The sequence below is a fragment of the Monodon monoceros genome, unplaced genomic scaffold (genome assembly GCF_005190385.1).
Source record: "Monodon monoceros isolate NGI ecotype Baffin Bay Population unplaced genomic scaffold, NGI_Narwhal_1 Super_Scaffold_16, whole genome shotgun sequence".
Classification (NCBI taxonomy): Eukaryota; Metazoa; Chordata; class Mammalia; order Artiodactyla; family Monodontidae; genus Monodon; species Monodon monoceros.
The window spans coordinates 54,674,343-54,693,773 of NW_021703772.1; the positions used below are offsets into that span (position 1 = coordinate 54,674,343).

The 19,431-nt window shown below is 39.3% G+C and overlaps 1 protein-coding gene across 7 annotated transcripts in view; it reads right to left on the reverse strand.

Moving 5' to 3' along the window:
• Positions 1–1,951: 1,951 nt before the first annotated feature.
• The window catches only part of OSBPL6 (oxysterol binding protein like 6), a 206,845-nt gene continuing 189,365 nt past the window's right edge, over positions 1,952–19,431 (reverse strand). For all 7 annotated transcript variants that reach the window (XM_029225083.1, XM_029225080.1, XM_029225081.1 and 4 more), the window contains 10 exons: positions 16,472–16,559; positions 15,415–15,668; positions 14,518–14,655; positions 14,110–14,173; positions 12,528–12,606; positions 10,821–10,965; positions 8,678–8,822; positions 6,502–6,628; positions 4,769–4,891; positions 1,952–3,391 (listed from right to left, as the gene is read on the reverse strand). In XM_029225083.1, the coding sequence (XP_029080916.1) occupies positions 3,283–3,391; positions 4,769–4,891; positions 6,502–6,628; positions 8,678–8,822; positions 10,821–10,965; positions 12,528–12,606; positions 14,110–14,173; positions 14,518–14,655; positions 15,415–15,668; positions 16,472–16,559 (1,272 nt within the window). In that variant the 3' untranslated portion in view covers positions 1,952–3,282. The remainder of the gene's footprint in view (positions 3,392–4,768; positions 4,892–6,501; positions 6,629–8,677; positions 8,823–10,820; positions 10,966–12,527; positions 12,607–14,109; positions 14,174–14,517; positions 14,656–15,414; positions 15,669–16,471; positions 16,560–19,431) is intronic.

Consider the following 19,431-nt stretch of genomic DNA (forward strand, 5'->3'; position numbering starts at 1 on the left):
GATTGATTAGTGGAATCGCTAAAAGTCCTGGGGCCAGAATGAGGAAGAGCAGCAAAAGGTTTAGAAAATCCACAACGTGGCATCCCTTGTATGAAAAACTCCTTGGTTTCTCTTACCAAAATACATTTGGTAGTTTTTATGTCACATATAATTGATGTGTAATATTAAAAGGTATCTCAAATGAGGTTTATTTTTACGACTGCCTGGAATTTCAAGTAACCCATGAAAAATAATGACTTAATTAAACAACCCAATAAAATAACAGTAAAATCTGAGAGTAAATTTGCACCCTGGGTAGCAAAATAATTAGTTTCAGGTCGGCCTCTATGCATGCTGGTGTGTGCCATCGATCTGTTCTGCCTAGCCACATCCATAGGACCATCATCACTTACTGCTTTCCTTAATGACCAGCTCAAAAACATGAAGGAGCTTACAGTAAATCACAGGGGAGGTATAAAGATATATTAAGTCCACTGCTATCCTAGATTGCTTTAGGGGGAAAAAAAAGTGCCCCTGAAATAAAAAGGTTTATATAAAATTCTAAGAAATAAGTCACGTTTTATCAAGAATGACCTAATATCTATTCTATCCTTTTGCTGTTTAAACTAGTCTCAAAAGCTGTTTAAACTAGTCTCAAAATCTGAATTTTATGCAGATGAAAATTCCGAACAGAATAAGTGTCACAATTCTGTAACCATCAAATAAATAAAAAGTGAGAAAGAAATAGGGGATGGGGCCATTACATTGGTATGAATGTTTGATGGGGAGATTTGTGAATCAGGTATTATAGGAGCGTTACCTAAAACTTAATTGCTCACTTGAACTGGAATTCTAATGGGGATATCAGAATCTCAAAATAAATTATAAATCTGGGACATTATAAAGAATGTGGTGACTTTAATTAATTTGGCATTCTTCTCATTCTCATCTTGAAATCCTAGTCAGAGTTTCAGGTTAGCTCTGACCAACATTCACCTACCTGATTTGTATGTTTAACTTATTAGGTAGTAAAGGTCCATTCTACTAGTTATTCTCTTTCTTTATTAAAACTCACTGTGAGGTACAGTAGTTGCTTCCCTCCTGGGTCCTCCTCCAGCTGCCTGATTGATACTATCGTTGGTCACCTGGCCTTACCTTCCTACTTGTGGTATCTTCCTATTTGTAGTACCTTTGTTTGCAGAATTCTTTCCTTACCTTTAGGCTAAAATATGGAGACTCTTCAGGGAAGTGCTAGTAAATACAGACAAGAAGCACTGTAAATAGTATCTAAAGTTTTACCAATCATGGGAGAACATACCTCTCTGAGGAAGTCGAAAAAATTCTAATTCAATTCTAATTAAAATTAAAGGCATATATCTCAGGATGCAGATAAAAGAACGTCAAGATGAATGAGCAGAAAAAGAATTGATAATAAGGGAAATTTTACTACTATGGGGGAAGGCACCCAAGACTTAAAATAGGAATTAAAGACATTGAGACACCGAGGGAGGGTGTTGCTTACATGCTCAGAGCTAGTGATGGATTAGGGAGTTTGCTTGACAATGAAATTTCATTCTAAACCAGTGCATGCTGTACATATAACGTAAGGACTAAGATGAAAGGAGGAATGAGTTTCAGGATAACTAAAACTTGCTCCACCTAGTGGAGACTTCAGAGTTTTCCCTTATGCTCTCAGCAGTCTTGGTTTGATAGTGGAATAGCCATTATTAGGAATGCTTTGAGTGGGAGAAACAACACTAAAATCAACACCTCATAACAAAATGTAAGATGTTAGTAACCTTGTTATCAGAGATTAAAATAACACGTAAAATCTGATGGTAAGAGTCTAAGAATAAAAACGTAACAGAATAAAATATACATGATTTTATAATTCTCTAGGAAAATCTCTAAAGAGATTTTTAAAAAAATATATAGGCATTTAAATAGTTATCTATGTGCAGAAACTCAGGAATACTAATGCAAGTTACTACAAAACCTCTATATAATAGTGGAGGAAAAAACAAATCCTGAAGTACTCAAAACACATTTCTGTCCCTCACCTCCCCCCATTTTTGTTGGGATGGATAAATTCCTTAGCTTAAGTTTTATATCTCTGCCAATAGCAAGGTAAATGTTTAATATGTGGTCATGTATCATACAGAAACACTTGATGAGAATATGAAATATGAATTTGCATAGAACTCATTTAAACATTGCAAATAAGCTTCTAGTGGTCTCACGTCTGTTCCCAGTGGAATTCCAACAGTGCCAATGGGTTGGGCACAGGACACATGTGGGTTACACTGTGCTTCACTCAAAATTAGTTATGTTTACAGTACTCCTAAGCCCACAGACAAATTCCATATGCTTTTTGTTATTTCCTTCCAAGGTTTTAACACTGATGCCGAGTGTTCAAATCAAATACGGATATTGCCAAATAATAGGGCACACTGGGAGGTTAGGTGGAAGAGGGATGGTTTATTAACTGTACGCAGGACAGGAAACTGACGAGCAACTGAATACAGAGATCTACTTAGCACACCTTTTCCTTCTTGCCCTTCAGACATATGATACAGTAACCAATATATCAAAGTAAAGCACATGTTGTTTACTTTTTTCAATCCATTTGAGTTAGTCTCATAATTCTTCTGATCCCAGAAAGTGAATCATGCCATGATTCAAAACATCTGTCCTTCACATAAACCTGGGAGCACACATTTAAAAAATGATTTATTGTACATCTTTGCATTTCTTAAGGCATGAACAATGGCGTACAGATGGAACAGGTTCTGAGAAGCATCACGATGTCAAAAAAGCGTTGTCTTTTTTGACAAGGCCAGCACAAGTACACCACATCAAACAGACACACTCGACATCTGAGCTGACTGCTGTGGCCCAGGAGCTCCTGCAATGAGGGGATGGCGCTTCCAGAAAAGGACCAAATGCGTGGTTCATATGTCATGTTGCTTTAAACTCTCTGGATCAGCTTTAAGCACCAGTTACAATTCGTTTTTCTTTATAGACTCTTCAGACCTCGGATTTTATATTCTGCTCCTTTTATGCTTTTCGAGGAGGGTGTGGATGTTTTTTAAGGAATATGGTTGCAGCAAAACAGAAAGGATCTGAAAGTGGTTAGGGGCCTTGTCTAATGCACTTCTGAAAGTCTATTATAAAGATGAATAGAAAAGCAAATGGTCAGTTTTCAGTCGACCCAGAAACCACGCGGAGCTCTAAGAAACATAATTGTGCATAGTTATTTATTCATTCGGAGCGTGTTATGTTGGCTAGCTCTATATTCCCAGTTTACCAAAGAACAGGGCTGTCTACTTTGCTAAACCCAGGGTCCTTTCGCAGCTCCCAGTAGGTGTCGTTAGAAACCCAGGCTTCTCTTTGATTGGCATCAATCACTTTTCTGTGAAAGTACAAAAATCAACATTAGACACAAATCTCATTCAGGTGACCTGATAATTGGACCCTCTCCCGTAGATAAGACGTGTACATATAAGCAGTACTTGGTAAGCCAGTGAGCATCCTATCTGCTGATTGATGATCTGACTATTTTGACTAGAAATAAACCCACTTTTGTTGTGAAATGTTTGAAATGGAAGTGGGTAGGGTCATGAGGAGAGGGGCTAAGAGCGGGAATAAATCACCTCAAGGCAGGACTAGAAAGTGAAGTGGCCCAAACAGGGACTTCCCTGGTGGTCCAGTGATTAAGACTCCATGTTTCCAATGCAGAGGGTGCAGGTTCAACCTCTGGTTGGGGAAACAAAGATCCTACATGCTGTGCAGCATGGCCAAAAAAAAAAAAAAAAAAAAAAAGTGAAGTGGCCCAGACAAAGCATGTACAAACCTTGTAACTAGAACTTCAGACCCCAGACCCACAAGAATTTTCTCTGCTTCACTTGTGGGGAAAGTATGCAACCTCATTAACTGTAAGAGCCTCCTCAGGGTCCACGCGAGGGCACTTTCAACATCTAAAGGGCAAGACTGCATTTCTGCTCCAGCGCAGCCAGGAGATGGCAACTAGAAAGGGTATGAGGTTATTCTGAGCTGATCTGTCCTGGCTCTGAAGGGCAACAGATGGATCTGGAAACTACAGCTTAGTCTGTGTGATGTATCCTGCAAATAATCCTGTAATAATCACCCACGATCACACCACAGAAGGATCAAATCTGAACGGATATAAGCTCCATGTGATAGAAATAAAATTAAATACTAAGGAAGCCAGGATGACCTTGTGGGCAGTGGGGTCCCACCTTATCTCTGGGTGAGGGAGTGGGAACAAGTTTCTACCATTCGAAAGGGGGTAGTTGGAGGACAAAGAACCTCTGGGCAAGACCCTCACTCTCTATTGCTGTCCATGAAAGGAAAAGAGATGTCGAGGAAAATTTATTTTTATGGTTACAAACTTTTTTTTTTTTTTTCCTGCAGTACGCAGGCCTCTCACTGTTGTGGCCTCTCCCGTTGCTGAGCACAGGCTCCGGACGCACAGGCTCACGGGCCTAGCTGCTCCGCGGCATGTGGGATCTTCCCGGACCAGGGCATAAACCCATGTCCCCTGCATCTGCAGGCGGACTCTCAACCACTGCGTCACCAGGGAAGCCCTACAAACTTTTCACAAGACCAAAATCCAATTCAGTATTTTCACTGGCAAAACCAGTGATGAAAATCAGTTTAATTTTCCACCTCGAAGTTTCCTGGACATAAAACTATCCCTCATTTTCTTTTTACCTAGAGTTTTTCATTGCTTGTGGCAACCATTTGCAAAACATGAAAACTGACTTACTTAAAAAATTTTGGTATATGTTCAAGGTTGTTTTCTTCCATGTATCGTCTTCGAGATCTCTGGAGTTCCTCTACTCTTTGCTTCTCTGCTGCTGCAGCTTCTAAATTTCCTTCTTCCAAAAATCTAAGGAGAAAGCAGTTTATCTTTTAATACGTTACCTTCTTCTCTGAGAACAAAATAATCTCATTTGCATAAACTTAAATTCTGGTTGCTGTGAACATAACACAGTGAACAGTAATGCTCTGATTATGTCCCTTCGCCCCTTCCCCAGGCCACACTCTCTCTGTCTGCCACCAGCTAACATACTTTCTGTGTATGTGAACTGAATTATTGACTTCAGCAATAAAATGGGAGGAGTGAAAAGTAAGTGCTTGGCTTTGAAGACTTTTCTGTGCTGTCTAGGGTTCCACAACTTGAGATTTTCAGGTTGACTAGAGAGTCTGGGGTTAGGACATCATGAAGTCCCCAGCTGTGCTCCTTTTCCATGTTATCACAAAGCACTTGTTAAAGGCCACAACATGGAGGATGGTACCTGAGTGTTCTTCAGCTACTTTTAGAACAGATTGAGAGGGAAGGAGTTTTCCTGTTTTATTGGACAGAGTAAAACTGATGAAAAAGGATAAGGTAACAGTTGGGGGAAATTACAAAAGGCCACAGAAAGGAAATGAACAGTAAATGAAATTCAGAAAGGGAATACTGAAATAGAATTGAGAAGAAAAAAGCAGACCCAATGGTGATTTGCAAATATTTAAATTCTAAAATGAGAGCAAAGAACAGGTATACAGTATGATACACACTGTACAGGAAGCTTACTGATAAGTTTGAATGTCAAATAGTGAGACTGCATGTTCTAGAGAAAGAAGGGGGAATATGAGGGAACTAAATAGTAGAACATTCAATACTGGGAACATTTTCGTGGAAGACAGATAAAGCCACAAAGACACTGGGAACAGAAAATGATCTTGGATACAATTTGTATGACATGTAGAATTCTTGTAAGAAGTAAAACTAATTCTGTAGGAATGGACATGAGTACAGAACAATGTAAGAATAATTTAAAAAAAAAGAATCAGAAGGTATTAATGGTACTGTATTTTGAGTATATCTCACACCCCAGGGGATCAAAAACATGTTGGGAAAACTCCACACTTTGACTCAAAGTATTTCTAGGTACCCCTGTATCTTATCCTCTTATTCTTCACTGAAATGGTTAAAGGGGATCAACTGTATGGTGATGGAGAGAAACGAAATTTTTGGTATACACAGGTATACAGGAGTAGAAATAATGTTGCATACATGAAAATTATATAATGTTACTATATATGTAATGTTACAATTATATAATGTAACACCAATGTTACTTCAATAAAAAATTAAAAAAAAAAGATAGTCCATGTTATAGAGTAATAGAACTATAGAAATACACTGAGGTGAGGAGTGATTGTGTGAGGAGTTCAATAATTTGCAGACCTTTGGTAAATTGGTGGGGGGGGGCATTTTTTGTTAAAAAACGTCTGTGTTACCTTCTGCGGGGAACTTTTGTTGAGCTAATCTTCTATTATGATCATCCTCTGAATGCTCTTTACCTAGGTAGAAGACTCAGCTATTACTGAGTGAATAAGGAAATGAATGATTTAATGAATAAATAAATGATGGTGGCGAAAGTCTTGATGACTTCTGTAAGCACCATGCCATGACCTAGTGTTCATTTTAAATACCACTGCCCTGCTCACCTCTGATCTGGCCGGAATCGGGCATCTGTTGGTGGAAGGAGATCTTTTAGTACAGGATCTAACTCATTAAGCTCAATAGCGAACCTTGTGAAGCCATAGTAGAGCTCATAGTTGGTCGGCATGGAACCTGGAATGAGGCCAAGGAGCCACTGTGAGAGGCAAAGAGGCTTACAGAACATGCAGAAGCTGACTTAACTCGGGTGCTTAATTAATACTCACATTAACATCAAATTTATAGTCATAAACATTAGATTGCAATTTTTTTAAAGGATTAATGACTATTTGCATACTTAATTTAAGACACTGGCTAGGTAATCAGTATCTCCACCCTCCTCTCAAATAACCTGAAGATCACCACTTTCCAATGTAAATGCTATTCTTATTCCCTGACGAGTTAGATATTACTGTTAATTTTGCAGTCATTGTTTGTTTAGATATACCCACATATACACAGTATGGTTGCTCACTGTTCCTTCTTGTATCTCTGACTTTTATGTGGGATGATAAAGGTGCATCTTTTGGAAATTCATTTAGTGAGGATCTGTTTGTGGTAAATATTGTTTTCTTTCTCTATAAATGTTGATATTTAATCATAGTTTTGAAAGAGGCCTCTTATTTCTTGAAATATCAAGTGCTCTTATTTTCAGAGTGTGGTAAGTCTTACTCTGCCTGGGTTCCTTTTGTGTTTTGTGATTTTTGACTGTGAGCTCTTGTCCCTTGGATTTCATCTGTGGGATTCTTAAGGCCTGGGATCAAGTTGTTTTTTTTTTTGGCCGTGCTGCGTGCCATGCAGGATCTTAGTTCCCCAACCAGGGATCGAACCTGCTCCTCCTGCACTGAAAGTGTGGAGTCTTAACCACTGGACCTCCAGGGAAGTCCCTACAAATTTTTTAAGTGAACTAAATTGGTTTTATTTTGCTAAATGGGAAACTTTATGTTGATTATCAGAACTGATAGATTCATATATTTAATAAAATCCAGCTTTTAAAATAAAACTTTGTACATACAGTAGTCTTCACTGGTTAATTTTTCTCTCAAATACCCAACTGGGTAACTAAATGCTTGGGTGACTAACTATAAGCATTAAGATTTCACCAAAAAACACTTACAATTTACTTCCATTTAGAAAAGAAAAAGATTCAGATCTAAATGAATGTTTACTGGCACTTTCAAACTAAATTCGACAGCAGGATCTTTGTAGGCTCTGCTCATTAATGTGCTCCAAGCTCCTAGAACAAAGCCTGATGCTTAGTCAGTACTCAATACATAACTGCCAAATGAATGAACTAACCACTCTACTAGCAGGGAATTTAAATACTTATTGAGGAAACCAACAACTAATTTTAAAGTTAGGGATTAACTAACAAAATTCCAATGAAAATAAATGTCATGTGGAGCCTTGTTCCATTTGTACTTGATAGTCAATTATATGCTAGTGTATCACCAGAACTCTCTTGATGTCTTTTATTAAATGTCAGCATATTGCAGTTCTTTGATGCTCAAGTAAAAAGATCACTTATTCTGGTTAAATTATTGAATTTGTGGATTATGGATGTTTGCAGGCTTTCCTTTGTTTTACTAAAACAGAGAATAAATAACACGAGTAGGGATTTGAGTTTGTATATTTCAATTATTCAAATGGTTTAATAAGTATACCTAGTTTTTGAAATGCGGTTATTACATTTAGAGAGATTTTACATGAAGCCCAATCTCTGACCACACGTCAGATTTGGTCTCAATTCTACAACTCCTTACTATCAAATATTGGAATTTATTTAACTTGTGGATTGAGTATAGATGTAAATATTATTGTCTTAAGCATCTATGTTTTTAATCTATTAAAAGAAAACATAAGGGGCTTCCCTGGTGGCACAGTGGTTGAGAGTCTGCCTGCCGATGCAGGGGACACGGGTTCGTGCCCCGGTCCGGGAAGATCCCACATGCCACGGAGCGGCTGGGCCCGTGAGCCATGGCCGCTGAGCCTGCGCGTCCGGAGCCTGTGCTCCGCAACGGGAGAGGCCACAACAGTGAGAGGCCCGCATACCGCAAAAAAAAAAAAAAAAAAAAAAAAAAAAAGAAAGAAAACATAAGGTGTACCGCATGGGATGATCTGACCTTCCCTGCCTTCTGCCACTCATGGAGCCCCCCTGAGGCAGGACACTCATGCCGGTCTCACCTGGTCTCCAGATGCACTTGGCGGAAGGGGCCACACCGCAGTACAGCCCTTCATGCCACTTCCCAAACAGCCGGTGCACCACCTTCCCTTCCTGATCCATCACAACCCCCTGGACTTCATTCACATTAGAATTCCAATAATTCACCTGGAGAAACCAAACTCCAGTTAAAACACTCAATCTCTTTAATAACACCAATCCCTGTAACTTCCACATGGAAAATTTTCTTAACCTTGAAGTTTCTCACGCAAACCATTTCCAGGCATCTATCTCAAAATGTTTTGCATGGAAGGGTGGCTATCTAAGTGTTAGCTGACTTAACTTTTAAGAAAGGGATGACCCCAACTTTTAAGAAAGGGATGACCCCACTCCATGTTAGAGCATGAGACCACAGCCCAGAGAAGGGTCAGTTTCTATCTTAACTGAATATTAATTTACAGGTTAAGCAACTTCTTCCTCCCATTGTCCTGTCTTGAACTACCCTTGGCTCATGGATTTTAATGATTTTCAATTGGCAACACTGGAGAAATAGTTTGTAAAATCATTTTCATAGTAGCTGTAAATGATTAAATTTAATCAGGAACACCTTGTTCTAGCTCTCTTCCAGCCATGCTCCTCCCCAAGGGGTCAGAAGTCGGCAGGAATTTACCCATCTGGATCCCTTAGCCCCTATTCTAGATCAGGCCCCAAGTACGCAAGACCCTAGAATTCCTTGTCCAAATGGCTCTAAGCGGGACTTCCCTGGTGGCGCAGTGGTTAAGAATCCACCTACCAATGCAGGGGACATGGGTTTGAGCCCTGGTCCGGGAAGATCCCACATGCCACGGAGCAACTAAGTCTGTGTGCCATAACTACTGAGCCAGCGTTCTAGAGCCTGTGAGCCACAACTACTGAGCCCACGTGCCACAACTACTGAAGCCCACGTGCCTAGAGCCTGTGCTCCGCAACAAGAGAAGCCACCGCAATGAGAAGCCCATGCACCGCAACGAAGAGTAGCCCCCTCTTGCCACAACTAGAGGAAGCCCGCATGCAGCAACGAAGACCCAACACAGCCAGAAACAAAAAACCCACAAATGGTTCTAAGCTTATTCCACAGCCTGCACAGGCCTTTCCTTGGATTTATCGTTAGGCCTGACGGGTGGCCAAGGGTGGCTGTTTGTGGGGGTGTGGACTGGACTGCCTACACACGTGTTTGCGGCCCCTTGCAGCGCAGGGCAGAGCTGGGGGTGGGAAGCAAGTGGGGAAGGCCGTGGGCCAGACTGGTTCTCCTGCGCTGCCAGGTTTCCAGCTCGGTGTTCCCAAGTGTCCAACCTGCACTTGCAGGTTTTGTCAGAAAAGGTACTTTTGTCAGCGTGAAAGGATAGAACATATTTGACAGCTTGTGGGCTTGATTTACATACTTTAAGTATTTACACATACGGTATGGGGACTGCCATTTGTACTCTTGCCCTGAGCTCTGCAAATATTAGGGGCAGGCCTAAATCGAAGTTTCTCCTAGCCTAAAAAACTAAGTGCGCACAGTTACTGTCACGCACGACCCAGTCAGCGCAAATGGTGATCCTGGCTCCTCAGTTCTGAACCACTTAATCAGTCTATAAAGAAAAAAAGGAAAAAAGAAAAATATCTAACATCTTCTCTTGTTAATAAAGGTACTGCTTTTTGTTGAACTTATTTAAGATTATATATAATAATGGCAGAGTTGGATAAGCTTATAGGGACTGGAAGCTATCATCTCTATGCGTCTTCAGAAAATGACAAGTGCGATATATTTAGTTCCCTAAAATAAGATCACTTGAATATGTTGTAATCAAGCAGGAATATAAATAGAATATAAACCAGGAGACTTGTTATAGGCAAGAAGTACTCTCTGGAATTTTACTTAATGAACTGGCTGCTTAAAAAGAAAATTCTTTAACAAGAATTTTTTTTTTCTCTTTCAAGATGGTGCCTTTGTTGACCTCTACACCGTCAGACGTCCGCATGCCTGGAGCAACTCCACCAGCTGGTCCTGCTTTTTTATCTAAAATGTCCATAAGGATCAATGATGCAGAACTAACTCACTTGCTGCAGCTTAAGGTAATTGTTTCATTTCTTCCCTAGGAAGCATTTTATGTATCTTTCCTTTGCTATTGTAAGATTATTTACCTTGACAAATGTGAGTTTGCAAATGCAAACACTGCTTTTGGTGTTTCTAATGGTTACTTCTCCGTAATGCTCTATCCATCTCCTCCCACTCAGGATGTTGTGTATGCACGTGGTGACCTTATTCCACACATAACAATCTCCATACCTAGTGAAGAATACAGCACTGATTAAAAACAGTGAAGGTAACAAATAAATATTACTGTTTCTACCAATGAGAATATTTTTTAGCCATAGCTTCCTTTCCCCTCATCTTTCTCTTATTTCTTTCTTGGAAGTTTCTATGTGGTCAAGGCCATTTATGACATGATTCATTCATTTAAGGAACATTTCAGTGCTTTCTATGGGCCAGGTGCTAAAGCTACCAAGTTGAATAGGGTCCGTTTCCTGCTCTCCCGGAGCCAATAGTACGGTAGGGATAGATGGACGCTTATAAGAGCGCAGAGGAGTGTCCTTAGATCTGCCTGGAACGTGGGGCGAGTGGCAAGGAAGATTTTCTAGAAGAGGCTGGGTCTGGTCTAAGCTTGGAGGGTGGAGAGGAAGGTACTACAGGCTGGGAAAGGCAGAGACAAAGCCACAGAGGCCAGAAGGGCACAATGCATCCAGGGACCTGTGTGTGGCACACTTCAGGTGAGTGGGTGTGATGGGAGGTAAGGCTGGAAAGGTAGGACAGGGCAGAGCAGACAAGGCCCTTAATGACCCACCAGTGAGTCTGGACTTACCCTATAGGCAATGGGCCATCACAGTAGGGTCCCAGGGAGGAGAGAGTAGGGTGTACATTCAAGAAAGACTACTCTGAGGACATTGTTTCATGCTGTGAGTTAAGGCCAAATATGTGAATAATTCTTTGGGAAAAGACTGATGAGCATAGATGGCATGAATCTAATACAAATTCTGGAGAGTAAGGTTACTGAGTTTCTGCCAAGGAAGGCGATGACGGTTTCTACTCACCTTTAAATTTGCGCATTACATATATGTTCAAATAAAACACTGTTTCAAAATGAAATGCTTCTGGGTTTCTAAAAAATGTATGAATTGGTATGATGTAGGCACTATGGAAAACTCTCTTCCTCATGAGTTTGTAAATACTGAAAGTTTATTTTGTGGCCCTGGGAATTCCTCCCTCTCCCCACCGTCCTCTATATTGAATCTACCAGCAAATTCTGTCATTCAAATAGACAATAACAAAACAGAACAAAAATCAACCAAATGAAGAAAGAAAGAAAAACAATCAAGCCTTTGGCCTCAATGAAAACTTCAATTAATTTTAAGATGTATAGGCTATATCCTCTAGAAAACAACCATAAAAGGATTCTATCACTTCCTTAATGAACTGAACATTAAAAATAGTGCCTGGATCTAAGATGAACTCAAAAGTGAAAGTATAGATTATATAAAAAAGAAATGGCTAAAAAGAGCCATTTTAGTTTGCATTTTATTTTCATATAAAATGCAAACTAATGTGGTGACTGGGACAGGTAGGCGCTGACTGATGAACGCAGGATGTGAAGAGATAAAAAGGAAGCTTCGACACATTTGCTAAAGTTCTCATTAGCTTTTGTCGGGGCCCAGTCTCAAAACTTCGGTGAAGTTAACAGAAACATTGGCCATACAGGGAAATGGCCCCTTGGCACCTTCTAGAGTTTCAAATACCCATTTATGATTTAAAATATCAGATAAGAGACCAAAAGGAAGATGAGCGCAACCTACTTTGGAAGCATGGCATTCAGGGTTCCCACAGGCAGGATTTCCATCGACTTCCCCCAGAACTTGTTTTTCCATCTGATATCTAAATGACATAAGGCAGAGGACAAGAAATATACACTCCATATCTAATCATTTACTCTAGAAAAATGAACTTTTGTATTACACTTTATATTTTACAAAGGAAACTTTTGTAATCCCAACTGATTCTATAGTGTTGCTTTAATAAGACAAGTGCCTGAGGATGGCCCAAGGTGAGATTAACTGTGAAAACCACCCCCCAAATATCTATGTATATTTTTCCATAGTATATGCTCTATATGTGTTTTCAACAAATAAAACTGGTAAAGTCTTGGAATAACCTGTGTGTGTATGTGTGCATACTCACATACACACATACATAGACTCTACTCTGTGTTAACGTCTCCACAAATGTTGTTTTAAGTTTTAACTAAATGGTGGAAATATTTTATATATATATATATGTATATATGTGTGTATGTATATGTGTGTGTGTGTGTGTGATGTATAGAAAAAGTAATTGCACATTGTGGTATGGCAGCACGACTGATTTATATACATATTTAAAGAGTTACATGACTTGGGAGAACAGTAAAAAAATAATGCCTCTAAACACAGATAGGTAAGATTTATGAGAAAGTGGGATTAACTTAATGAACATGTTCCTGTGCTGGCTGTTAAGATACCACCCAGGGCCCAGCACTTCACCTCACATGATGGCTTTATGTTTTACCTGTACTCAGGTGTATCTGTGTATTTGTAATAACTGCCCGGTCTCATTCTGATGAAATAAGGGAGCTTAGTGCTATCTCCACAAAATTTCTGACTCTTTGTTACGAAGAAGAAATGATTTACTTTCTTAATCTGAAATAAAGTACAGTCACAGTGCTGGTCTATCATTTCATATCCTTTTTAGGTTGAGGAAGTACATGTGAGAAGAGTCATACTGCAATCAGTGAAGTACCCTTTGGACCTCCCCTGAATGTGAGGGAACTATTCACACTTAATGGTAAATTTACATATATATTTTTTTCTTTCTAGAGGGGTTTTGAAACTTTTTATTCTAGGCGAGTTTGCAACATTCTAATCGAACAAGTAGAGACTTCATTCCAAACCCCCAAGCCTCAGTGAGTTAAAGACCAGAAATCACTGCAATGTATATATACCTAAATAGACTGTGACCATATATGACGTGTTCTAGAGCTTTCTTTGAGGATTAAGATCTCTTTGCACACCCTCAAGAAGCAAGAAGCCAGCAGATACAACCTCCATGCTAAAGATGCAGACAATGAGTTGAATGAAGTAAAGAAATAGCCCTGAGCTGGCATAGTCAGCATAGAGCTCTGCTGTCCCATAGGGCTTTGCTTCCTAAATAAATAATCCCATCTCCTAGATGACATGGTTCCATCTTTAAATCAAGAAATCTAATTTCTCAAACTGAACTCCACACCAACTACCAATATTCTCTGAGTTCTAAAAGAAGAAATCTAAACTGAGTACTTTGGAAACTAGAAACTTTCTCATAGGCTCATCAATTGGATTTTGAAGTGATAATTGAAATACAAACCTTGCCAAAACACAAAATTCTTGGATTCACAGTGACAGGCAGAAATGGGTGGATGATGGCTAACCTGGGAATTAAAAACAAAAAAATGACATCAGTGTTAAAACTTCCATAAATGATAATTTTTTACAACGTATATTGGCTACCCCCAAATAAAAACTACTCAACTCATCCATCTCTATTAGTGAATTATTCTCAAAATGTATAAGTAAATTACTGAATCTTTAACTTTTACAACTTCATGCTTAAACACATTTAGAGGTTGTAGTTATATAGATAGGCTAAGTGAATTTTCTGTTAACTAGTATTATAACCCACCTCAATCAGATGTTTATCAAAAAGCTATTTTCATCATCAAACAGCACTCCTACAGTTTCTATACAGAAACTCACTGAGTCCAGTGGGACTTACCTGTTCTGAGAAAAAACGGAATCCTTTGTCCTCTCTAATGCATTCATAAGTCTCCCCAAGGACAGGGTTGAATGGCTTACTTCCTGCTCTGAAATAGGTGGAGCAATATCCTGAAACTGCAAATGCAGCAATAAGAACCTGTTAAAACATTTAAGAAAGGAAAATAATATAGGAGAGACTACTTCCAGGTCTGTTTGTCTCTTATTCCTCTAGATTTTATACATCCCCATCAGTGGATGCTCATTTGATGGCATTTGCATTTTCTATTTTTTGCACAGACTCTTCATATACTCATAGGGAAAAAAAGATAATTGAAAATGAGGTTAAACTCTCTTCATGGGAACCAGCAGACAACTGAAGCCAAATATTCTTCATTTATCTGTCTGTCCAATTTCCTGAGTATCACAGAGTTCAAAGGTTCTGAAAGCCAGTGTATAGGTTATGCCATTTGCACAATCTTAGCAGGAGGGCTGTGGCTGGTGGTGCTTTTCAGAGGGCAGGTCAAGTTTTCCACAATCACATGGAGTAGAGAGGCCAGGGCAAAGAACAAACAGGAGGTTACTTTCTCAGACCTAAGTTCCTGAACAAACGGGCTCCCCTGGCATTCAGGAAAAGCTGATAAAACAAGGCTAGGCATGTCTTAAACCTGTGAGGAGGGTGATACCTTTTCATTCTAACTTTAGAACCACCCAGAACCAAGAATAAGTCACAAAGTGTGTATCTTTCAGTAGAGGTATCTGGATCTTTCTGGCCCTGCCTGGTTTATGCAATGGATTCCTCTTACCTATGCGGTGAGAGTATTAGGCAACAACCAAATATGCTATCAAAATGAATTCTGCCTTAGCCCAGGTCTAGGGTTGGCAAATCTCCAAAGGGCGCTGCTCTGTTATTTATTACCATGCGCTCATAGGGACTGTCCGTTTCCGAAGCCTTGTCCAGAAGCTCACTATACTCCATTTCCTCGCAGAGATGCTGCAGAGTGTTGAGTGGCTCGTTTAGCTCCACAGGCATGGAGACTTTAGACAGGTCTTTACCAATGTTGTTCCTCAAGATATTCCATAGGTTAATGTTACTGGTGTCGGGACAGGGAGCTGGCAGGCGTGCTCGACGTCCGTTTCGGAAGGCTCCTCCTGTAAGCTCCCCGTTCAAGACTGGAAGAGGGAGAAAGAGGAGAATCACAGTGAAAGAGATCTTGCTTTCCTTATTTCCCAGAACCTGGGAGGGTAGGAACCCTTTCAAATAATTCTGATTGTGATACATTTCTTAAGCCTTCATTATACTCTCTCAAGAGAGAAGAGAATTATTTCAATACAAGGTTGCTGATAAACGCACAAAACATCAATGTACAGTTTTTTAAACAAAGTGTTAAATATACTAAGTATTACACAATAAAAGACAAGTCAAACTTCTAAAAATTAAATATATTTAATATGAAGGACACAAAATTTTGGTTTGCCCAAGAACTAAACTTTTTCTTTTTTTTCTGTATGTCTTATTATTATGTAATTTTTGAATTTTATTTTATTTATTTTTTTATACAGCAGGTTCTTATTAGTCATCCATTTTATACACATCAGTGTATACATGTCAATCCCAATCTCCCAATTCATCACACCCCCCCCCCGCCCCCCCCCCCCCCGCTTTACCCCCTTGGTGTCCATACGTTTGTTCTCTACATCTGTGTCTCAACTTCTGCCCTGCAAACCGGTTCATCTGTACCATTTTTCTAGGTTCCACATATATGCGTTAATATATGATATTTAAACTTTTTCTTTTAACCATCTACCTAACAACATTTTCAACCATTTACCTCACCAGATTATACAAGTAAAAATTTACTGATCAGCTGCAAAAGGAAAAATTAGCTACGGGGTCAAAATGATTGTTTATTGAATCATCAGCATTGTAACTTGGCATGTAGATAGAACCACCTGGAAGCTCAAAGGATGCATACTTTGCCGAGAAATGTTGTCTGCAACACTGGTGTTGTCTTCAGATATATTATCACTCACATCACTGATGTAAGACTCATCGTCTGAAGCCTAAGGGAGGGAAGAACGTAGAAAGGATCAGAATTCTCATTCAGTCTTGAAAGTTCAGAAAAATCAAACAATGAAAAACAACAGGATATTGCCCAAATGAGAAGCAGAGGTCCCAGTGGGAACTGTATGTGGCATATGCGCAATGAACACCTGAGGGTCCCCCGTGAGCCAGAATGTAGGATTGCCAGAAAGCAGCCCTGTCTTTAAGTAGCTTTCTGTCTTAGTTGGGCTGAGACGCTGGGGGAGGCCAGTGCATAACCAGAAATGTTTCAATTCAACACAGTAAGAATGTGCAAAAAAAGGAGGCCCTGTGGATCCCCCTAGAGGAGTCAGGACAGGCTGCCCGGAGGAAGTAGTATTTGAACTGGGTGTTGGAGGATGCAGGAGTTGCCCAGTTGTTAGAAGGGGGAGAAGCACAAGAAGAAGGGATAGTGTGCAACAGCAAGGACCATGAGAGAAACATTTATTCTAGGAGTGCTAAGAAGTTGAGTGGCTGTAACAGAGGACAGGGCGAATGAGATGAGGTCCGACTGTGAAGGGCTTTTCATGTCAACATAAAGGGTTCACAATATAATCATATGAGTTATTAAATGCAAGGAAATGACAGAGTCCTATTTAATTCTCAGGAAGATACTCAGCAGCTTTCCCTAGGGAGGCCAGACAATAGGATCCTACATAGATCTGGGTAAGAAATACTGACCAGTAACACTAAGATGGCCACAGTAAGGATCAAGTAGTAAAACTGCATTTGGGAACCACATCTGAAGTATACGGACAAAATTTGGCAGATTATCTGGGGGCAGGGGAGAAGGATTTAGGGACAGGGAGAAATCGAGAATTAAGCCATTCTCTACGTGAGAGAAACATGGAACTAAAATGAAACCAAAATTCACATAAGAATAAAATTAAGGGGCAGGGACTTCCTTGGCGGTCCAGTGGTTAAGACTCCGTGCTCCCAGTGCAGGCGGCCTGGGTCTGATCCCTGGTCAGGGAACTAAGATCCCACATACTGTAACTAAGCATGCGCACTGCAACTACTGAACCCATGTGCTCTAGAGCCCGCGTGCTGCAACTAGAGAAGCCCGCACACCACAACGAAGGCCCAGCACAGACAAAAAAAAAAAAAAAAAGAATAAAATTAAGGGGCAACATATGTACTAAGGGGATTTAGAGACAGAGCAGATAAGAAAACAGAGAAGTACTGTAGAGCCATTCAGAGGAATGGGAAAACCAATGTTTCTACTATAGGAAAGAAAGCTGTTGATACTTATTTACTATCTTCAAAATGGAAATATGCTGTTATTTTTTCTTCACATAAAAACAAAACATTCTTATCGTAAAAAGTTAGAAATTACATGAAGCTAAACAGATGATATGAAAATCATCCATTCTATGACCTAAAAGAAATCACTTTCAACATTTCATAGGTACTACCCCCAATTTCAAAATGCCTATGTAAACACACTGATACGTTTATCTTTAGATACTGAAAAAGGGGATTGTTTTACATACTATTTTATAGTGTTCTGAATATACTTCCATTCTTATAAATATAGCTCTTCATCCTTACTTGGAATGGCAACGTATTTCATTACAGTTATATAACACAAGGAATTTAACCAGCATTCACGTGGCTTCCAATTTTTTATTACTTACAGACAATACTTGGATGAACATCCTTGTAAACATATTTTTGTGAATCTGTCTGGCAATTTCATTAAGATTTATTCCCAGAAGCGAAATTGCTGGGTCAAATGAGTCTCTTTTAGGCTTTAGCTGTATGTTGCCAAATTGCTCTCCTGGAAGATTGTACTGTATTACTTTGTTCTCATCATCAGTATATGAGAGCATCCATCTCTCACACCCACTTAAACACTATACATTATCAATCTATATTAGTATGTATCTACCTAACACACATAAAAGATCTCTAGTTTGAATTTCATCTTTAGTGAAACTGCTGTCTTATCTTTCACACATTTTTCAGCTTGTCATATAAACTGCATTTTTTTCTAGTTTGCAATTTATTTTTTAATTTGTTTATGCCACTCTTTTTGGCCATGTAAAAGTTTTAAATTTGTATGTAATAAAAACCATCAGCCTTTGCGTTTAAGGTTTCTGGATTTATTGCTGATGTTTTTAATAGAGTTGGGGAGAATTCATATATTTAGGGAGATAGAGTTATACTCAGAATGATTTCGTGTAAATGAATAATGATAGTTTTGCTTTTGCACCCTGAGCAATGCTATAAAGATAGCAAATTGAGAATAAAGTCTTTTTCTCATTTGTATTTTCCCACTGCAGCTAGCTTCCAGTTCTCATTGACTGCAACTAAATGGAAGGCTAAACCTTTAGGCCCATGAAAGCCACATTCTAAACCTTGATAGAAATAAAAAGTAAATCAAACTCTTCCATGTGATTTCTCTGAAAAAAGCTAATCACATCCAATTATGTTAAGAGAAGACAAAGGCCTGCCTGAACCTAATTCATGTTGCATGCATGTTTATTACATGAACATTTAGAAGCTATAAACAGTCTAGTCCTCTTCAATTTCTAATTTCACCCAAACTAATATATGATAGAAATAGTCCAATATCCATGCCCATGTAGAAAGTTCCGTGTAGAATATAAAAGAACTCTACAATGACAGTGGGCCCTGAATAAGATCTATATTATCGTATGTGTGAGCAGTAGCTAAGGCTGGGCAGTCTGGCTATGGTCCACTCATGTTGTCCTGTATATAAAGTTAAGGCTCTGCCATATTATAATGAAACAATTAATATATATTAGTTTTCTCTCCCATGCTCAAGAAGTCTTGGAGCCAAATATTTCTCTTTAGAGGTTTGGGATTCAAAAGAGTTCAGGAAATATT